Source organism: Salmo salar, chromosome 16, assembly GCF_965601325.2.
Source record: "Salmo salar chromosome 16, fSalSal1, whole genome shotgun sequence".
Lineage (NCBI taxonomy): Eukaryota > Metazoa > Chordata > Actinopteri > Salmoniformes > Salmonidae > Salmo > Salmo salar.
Genome location: NC_138306.1, coordinates 72,419,170 through 72,427,130, shown reverse-complemented (window position 1 = coordinate 72,427,130; position 7,961 = coordinate 72,419,170). Strand labels below are relative to the sequence as shown.

The following is a 7,961-nucleotide window of genomic DNA, read 5'->3' as shown; positions in this document are numbered from 1 at the left end:
TAGCGTCCCATTTGGGACAAAGGCCCTGAGTAGCCTGGGAGTACACTGACTACAGAATAAATCACTGAGCAGCAATCGCATGCAGTGTATGTGTACATACGTCCATGTGTACAAAAGTACATGCACATCCACGTTACTCCATGTTGAGAGTAGTGAAGAATGACGTCATTGCCAAAAAATCTGGACATCTGAACACCTCTGAATGACAGTAGATACTGTGATAGGAGACAGCATGCTCCTGTTGGCCTACACCTGCACATTCTCAAAAGGGTCAAATGCATAACACTGATTCTAATGATTTGGGGAATTCATCAAAGGAGCTTTTCAACAATGTTTACTGGAACGGTAGAGGAAGAGATTGAAAGGTTGACAAGAAACAACATCCAATAATCAATTGCAACGAGAGACAGGAGGAACTTGTGGCCCGCATAGCCCTACTAATGTGTATTCATATTCAAGTTACCATCCTAGCCTATCCTCTTTATTGTTCTCATTGTGTTACGGTAGCAAGATACTAGACTGAGGTCTTTTTTTACTGTCAGAGTTCACTCAAGGGTTTCTTTGCATTAGATACTTGCTTTCGGTTTTGAATCTGAAGTGAGGTCTGGGCTCCCACAAGGTAGGATGGACAGTGGACATTACCTCCCTTTGATGTGGGACTCAAATAGTACAGCCTCAAATAAACATTTAAGCACCACTAATCTGACACTAGTTTGTTAGTAACTTGATACAATCAAATGATGAAATTTGTTGAAATAATGAAATTGGATGAATAATGTATTATAGTAAATAGCCTCCAGAGGAAAAGCAGGATGAGACAGTTTTTACTATCAGTTTCCTTATTAGGAAGTGGTTCTGTGATTCTCCATAATGCAAGATGTAAAACAGACGTCACTTAACAGCAGGAAGTCTTTCCCCCCAGCCACTCCTTTTCCCCCCAGCCAATGTGTTCCTTATTCCTGGACTCTCATCTCATTGTTGCTTGCATTAAGTAGGGGAGAAATACATACCTGAGAGAGTGCCAACACTGGGTATAGAAGTGAAAACATTTGGTGTCTGAATCATATGGGCATGTTTCTGGTCCTGGGCCAAACGTATCATGTTCTTGTTTCTCTCTCTCTCAAGTCATGCCAGAACAATGCATCAAATACCCACTGAGCTCTGAGACGGATATTGGATGGTTAAATGTTGATTGTTAAATGTTTATTTATAATGAAGTGATATGGCAATATCAATTAGAGTATACAGTAGATATAAAGTCACCCTTTATAGGTATCTAATATTTTTATAGAAACCACATAAATGTTGTAAACCTCATACTGGCATATAATAAAATCTGATAAAAGGTTTTCTATTTACAGGATCACAGTACAGTATACACAGTATTGTAGGACAATATATTGGCATGGTAGTAATATCCACACAGAATGAAGTAGAACACTGTATTATATTTCCTGTCTATGGATGTCCATATCCGTGGCTACTGTCCTTTCTGCTAAAGCTGGGTTACTGGGCTTACTGACGACAGCCAGGCTGAGTTTGAGGTGAGTCCTGAACTTGGTCCACCAGGGGCCCCAGTGGAACACACTAAGGAAGGCCTGCTTGAACTTGTCCCCGGCCAGGGTGTACAGAGCCAGGTTAAAGAAAGTGTTGAGCCCCGCTATGGGCCTGGATATGATATAAGCGGCGTGGACCCAGTGCTCCAGCATACATGATGACTCAGGATTCATCCTGGTGTCTATTCTTAGGATCCTCAGGACGTGGTACGGCAGGAAGCATACCACGAACACCACCAGGATCAGTACGGTGAGGCGGCGTGCCCGCACCCGGCAAGGGTTGTGGGTGTGGGGCCCCTTGGCTAGTTCCCGGACGATACCGGCGTAACACACCACAACCACCACCAGGGGCAGCAGGTAGCCCAGCACGGTCAGCAGCCAGCCGTACCACCACACTACAGCCAGGTTGTTGCTAGCAAAGTCCAAACAGTTGGTCTTGTTGTTTTTATTCTCCATGGTGATCATGGTGAGCATGGGCACAATCTCCGCCCCGGCTATAGCCCAGACTGCGGCGCACGCCAAGGTACCCCACCTCTTTTGCTGCACCTGCGCCGTCCTCATTGGATGCGCCAAGACTACATATCGAAACACAGCCAAACAGGTGAGAAACAGTATACTACCATATAGGTTAAAGTGGAACCCGAAACGCACAAAGCGACACATGAAGTTGCCCAGGGTCCAGGATTCACCGTTGGTGTAGTAGTAGACCAGGAAAGGCAGACTCAGAACATACAGAAGATCCGTCAACGCCAGGTTGAACATGATGATACAGCTGGACTTCCAGGGTCGTAGCTTGGCCAGGTAGATGGCAATGGCGGTGACGTTACCCAGCAGCCCTACAGCGAAAATTACACTGTACATGACAGGCAGGTAGTATAATTTCATCAGTCTGTCCACGTTGGTGCAGTTATAGTCGGATTTGTTCCCGCCGTAGATGACGCTAGACATGACCGTGCTGTGAGTGTTGTTATCGGCCTAGAAGAGGAACCTAAACAGAGACAGTGATATATAAGTATATACGTATATAGTGAGCTCCAAAAGTATTGGGACAGTGACAAATTTGTTGTTGCTTTGGCTCTGTACTCCAGCACTTTGGATTTGAAATGATACAATGACTATAAGGTTAAAGTGCAGACTGTCAGCTTTAGTTTGAGAGTATTTTCATCCATATCGGGTGAACCGTTTTGAAATTACAGGGCTTTTTGTACATAGTAGAGGACCAAAAGTATTGGTACCAATTAACTTCTATGTGTATTGATGTAGTAGAAAGTGAAGTATTTGGTCCCATAATATGTTTCTAAACACTTCTACATGAATGTGAGTGCTACCATGATTAAGGATAATCCTGAATGAATCGAGAATAATAATGAGTGACAAAGTTACAGAGGAATAAATATCATAAACCCCTCCAAAATGCTAACCTCCCCCTCCCCTTGTGCATCTGTAATTTATTCATGATTCATTCAGGACTGTCCATAATCATAATGTAGTGAAAGTGCATGCACACGTCACCACAGACCCTTCATTGCATGTTACCACACGACGGATCTGCTTCCTGTCACATATAGGTGCAAGCGTGTTGCACGTCACAACAGGACACATCATAACATTGTTATTGCATTGTATAATCAGTATTTTCCTACAGGTGACCTCTGCAGACCCAGACCATTCGTCTGGACAGCACTGCAGGGAGGGTATGCACTGTGTTGGTTCGTGAGCTGCTGATTTCACAAGCCTGGACAAACGCAAAGAATTGTTCATGGTCAACCAAGTATTGTTTTAACAGTACTACATGTCAGTGGAGGCTGCTGAGGGGAGGACGACTCGTAACAATGTCTGGAACGGAGCTGATGGAAAGGCACGAAACGCCATGGAAACCATGTGTTCGATGTCGTTGAGACAATTTCCACTCATTCCGCTCCAGCCATTACCAAGTGCCCATCCTCCCCAATGAAGGCGCCGCCAACCTCCTGTGCTACATGCGGCTATCACAAACCGACACAGTGTCCATAACCATATCCAGTCCCTAAAGTTGGTCCCGTTAAAGGAAACATTAACAAGACCCTCTTGCATGATACTAGTCTAGTTACGGTTCATGTGTCCTACAGCATATCTAATGTTCTGGCAGCATTCCAGGCTGATTGTAGCAGTAATGGTAGAACATACACATGGTTGCAGACACGTATTGAGGATTTCATTTCTAGTTACAAGGGCAGATTTGCTGTCCAAGCCACACACGTACAAAGCGTGACTTAATCGCGGCTTTGACTGGCCTCTTTGGGGCTGGTAACTCCATGTCTAACACATATCAGCTGGCTAAACAATCACAATATACTGCATGGATTTCAAATCAAATAGCTACTGGTTTTCAGCACCTGGTGCACCTGGCCAAAAGGCCAGTCAAAGCCGCGATTAAGTCACGCTTTGTACGTGTGTTTGTCTTGGACAGCAAATCTGCCCTTGTAACTAGAAATGAAATCCTCAATACGTGTCTTTAACCATGTGTATGTTCTACCATTAATGCTACAATCAAGGCCGTCAAGTCAGAAGCTGAGACATTATTGAAGCTTAGTCACATTGTCTTTGTCCAAACCCACACTGTGGAACACAATACAGCTTGTATAACTTATGCACAGGACTTGTTCACAGCTGCACGGCAGCAGATATTGGATCTCCACCTGGGTAAGGCGCCACGCCATGCGTCGAATGACCTTAATGTTTCACTTGAACTAGAGAAATGGTTCAAGTCAGACAATATTCAGAATATTCAAGATGCAGAACTGTTAGCCACTATTGTTGCACATTTCTAGAGGATATTTTGGCTGTATTCGTTTTTATATGACTTTCCCTTTTATTTTTCCGGACCAAACATTTCCAACTCAAGCTCCATCCGCCCTTCGTGAGTGGTTGTTAAAGACCAATTCATAAAATGGGATCACTTTGCCGGCTATTTTTGTGTGAATGGTACTGATACGTTGGTAACAACTCTGTCTTGTTGTCATGCGAGTAATTTACACCTGTAATACATTACCATCGGTCATTTTTAATGATAAAAAATGGATGAGAGTACGATCATTGCATGCTATTCTGATGCTATCCAAGTGTCTCATACCCAGTGACATGTGATAAGTGAGATTAATTATTTCTCCTACAGGGGCCTGACCTGTCCAGCTAACCACACTTTCTGCTTGAAAGTGACTGAAGATTTCCCATTGGGACAGCTGAATATTCTAGGCAGGGTATCTATGCACACGGACATTGCACCCTGGTGGGAGGATACCTTCTATGAGAAGAGCACCAGGTCTCTGACGGAACCCACGGCCATGGTACAGGATCTTCTGCAGGATACCTGCTACCATCTTGCACGCTCCCAGGTCGAAGTCAACCTGGTCAAGAAGACTTCAACTATCCCGACTAGTGTCTCCATTGCCCCAGCCAAATACACATGGTGGGACTGGGTGTACCGCATGTTCAGTCTTGGCAAGCCTGCTTGTGGTAACTAGAACTTTAGTACAGTGTTGCTATTGCAGACATTGGATCACCTTTCTTCGTAAGACCACTTGTACTTCTTTCGCTATGGCACCTCTGGTTCTGGGAAAGTCAAAAATAGAGTAAACTAATGTGAACGATGATGAAGGCCAGTGATGAAGATGCGTCTAGCGACTTGCTAGCGCCGAGGCCCAGGATGATGACTCAATCGCGATTTATGACATTGTTTGAATGACAGACCATCAGTGGGCTCTCACAGGGGTCAAACACACCTTATCTGTGGTAATCTGGAGGAAGAGACATTCCCACAGAAATCCTAGGGTCACTGAAGCCAGGAGAGGTGAAGACTGATTAAACTTGAAATTAATGTTACTGTGTGAATTAAATGATCATGTTTGGATTGTTTCAAGAGTTCACAAAGAGCTATGAATTATGATATACGATATTGTACTGTAAGTGCTATGGATTTGTTGTTACAGAGACACTGTGTTATTCTGTTGGTCGGATGGCGGATAGTTAAAAAAGGACCGACACAGAGGTGTGCGCTTATCACACAGTGTTGAGATGTGGTGATTAGATTAGAGAATGCAAAAGTTTTATGCCTTTTGTTTTTATTGTTTTGGGCCATGCAAAGTGATGTTAATTAGATGATGGGAGATACTGGAATTTGCCACTCTTGGAAGAGTAAAAGATGGGTTTAAACGTTGATCATGGAGTCATTGGTAAACCGATCTCCTGATGTACGTTTGTATGTCATAGTAGGGAATTTTCTGTGCCGTTAAGACTTAGGATATTTTGTATTATTTTTATTGGGAAGATTTCTGGTATGTACCATTTGCTAATTGTATTCCTATTGCGTAACTGGAATAAATCTGATTACTTTTAAATGGATACGATCCGTAGTCCTCACATTTCTGAGTAATATTCCTTGAATTATTATTATTATACTACTACTATTACTACTACTACTGCTACTGCTACTACTACTGCTGCTGCTACTACTACTACTACTACTACTCCTACTCATGCTACTGCTACTACTTCTACTGCTATTGCTACTACTACTACTACTACTGCTGCTACTGCTACTGCTACTGCTACTACTACTACTACTACTGATACTACTACTGCTACTACTACTACTACTACAGTACTACTACTATTTCTAATACAGTCACTTACCCTCAATTTTCAACACTAGCCTCTAACAATTTCAACTTCTAAACTTCTTCTATTAACATAAAAATACTCATAAAAAATTACCCTTTCTACTTCCCTCTGCTCTCATTATCACAAAAGGTGTGAGACAGTCTCAGGTTTGTCTGGCAGCATAAACAAAAAAAATTCCACACCATGCCAGTGCAAAGTTTACACCTCAGATCTGATTATTTTTTCTCATCTTGTTCCTTACTTTTTTACTCTGCACTTCATGTATTCTTCCTACCAGAAAATACTGTAACATGTGAAGCCACCTAGTAAGTATGATCAACGCTATACTAGAACAAAGAAAATGATCCTTAGAGTTTCTTTGTACTGAACACATTGAGTCAGAAGCCCCGTTGATACCTGGTTCTAAAATGCGTCCTTTGTCCTGGTCTTGTCCACATTCTGATTGTGCCCACATTTTTAGACAGGTGTAGACGATTAAAAAAACGCATTGTGATCTGTCCGTGATCAGATCTTCCTGACCACCTCTGGAGGTAGTCAGGGACCCAGTGTATTTGGATATTATCAATCAAGTATAAACCGATCTGAATTTAAATCATCACTATACCGGTCTCTAAAATCATTGACAGGTAACACCAGGTCTTAAAATAAATAAATTCATATTATTTTCAAAGAATATGTGTAAAATAATGTGCATACTGGGAGGCACCAGGGAATCTGGACCCAATGCAGACACAGTGGACGGGCTAAAGACACATTTTAATACCATTTGTAGATTCAACGGCTACAAAGTGGGCACGATAAGAATGTGGCAAAGATCAGGACAAAAGTTGCATGTTAGCAACAGGTATTAACAAGGCTAGAGATACAGTTAATGATATGGCAACTTACAGTTAGTCAGTCAGTCAGACAGTGCTGCTCCCTCAGTCATCGGTATCCTCTCTGAGACTTTCCTCCTCCTCTCTCTTTAATATCAGCCACCTCTGGTCCCTCCTTTCAGCTCCATTAACCTCCTACAGCACTGTCTGTCCCCCACTACAGGAAAACACAAGCATGTCACGCACTGTGCCTTTGTTGGGCGTTACCTCATTGACTTCAGCATAGAACCCCCATAGATCCTATTTCAGATGTATTTTACATGAAACTATTGAACATATACGGGAAGTACAGCACTACTTCCTCTTCACTATGGGTACAGTACATCATTCCTGTGCAGCAGTAAAACAAAGGGAGGAATAACATGGAGTATATTGAGCGCCGTTATTCCCCCTCAGTGATTGGGGTTTAGTGTTACCGTACTGTACTATGATGTCACATGTCCTGCATTTGGCATCAGCCGGCAGGTTGATACGCTTGATACATGTTGATGACAGACATTAGTGAACTAGAAATGGATGCCGGTGAAAACGGGCAAACACTGTGGCGGTTATAAGTATTTAGTAATGTTACAGTGCAAGTTCAAATCATGAATGTAAAGGGTATCTAGAGATAGTTATGATCTAGTGAGCGTGCCCTCATTTACAATACTATGCTCCTTACAACATATGCTCCTAAAAGTCTTTGTGGTGAATGTGGAATTTGTTTGTAGGGTTTTGGTGTAAAGTTCACCTACATTTCATCTCTAGGACAGACTACGTAGCATAGAGATTTCCAGTTCTGGGTTACCAGGGGTGTAAAGTACATCAGTAAACATTCTTAAAAGTACAACTTAGGTCATTTTTGGGGGTATCTGTACTTTACTTTACTATT

General features: G+C 42.6%; 2 protein-coding genes across 2 annotated transcripts; one reads left to right on the top strand and one right to left on the bottom strand.

Moving 5' to 3' along the window:
- Window positions 1-1,180: 1,180 nt before the first annotated feature.
- LOC106574553 (2-oxoglutarate receptor 1) lies at window positions 1,181-7,217 on the bottom strand. The gene is made up of 2 exons (XM_014150523.2): window positions 7,104-7,217; window positions 1,181-2,544 (listed from the first exon to the last, which is right to left on the bottom strand). Exon 2 carries the CDS (start codon window positions 2,502-2,504, stop codon window positions 1,446-1,448), a length of 1,059 nt encoding a protein of 352 aa, XP_014005998.1. The 5' UTR covers window positions 2,505-2,544; window positions 7,104-7,217; the 3' UTR covers window positions 1,181-1,445.
- On the top strand, window positions 2,868-5,171 carry LOC106574577 (uncharacterized). The gene is given in 7 exon segments (XM_088540368.1): window positions 2,868-2,873; window positions 4,091-4,350; window positions 4,352-4,428; window positions 4,431-4,560; window positions 4,562-4,635; window positions 4,638-5,038; window positions 5,040-5,171. Coding segments are annotated over 7 exon segments (1,080 nt in total).
- Window positions 7,218-7,961: the final 744 nt, after the last annotated feature.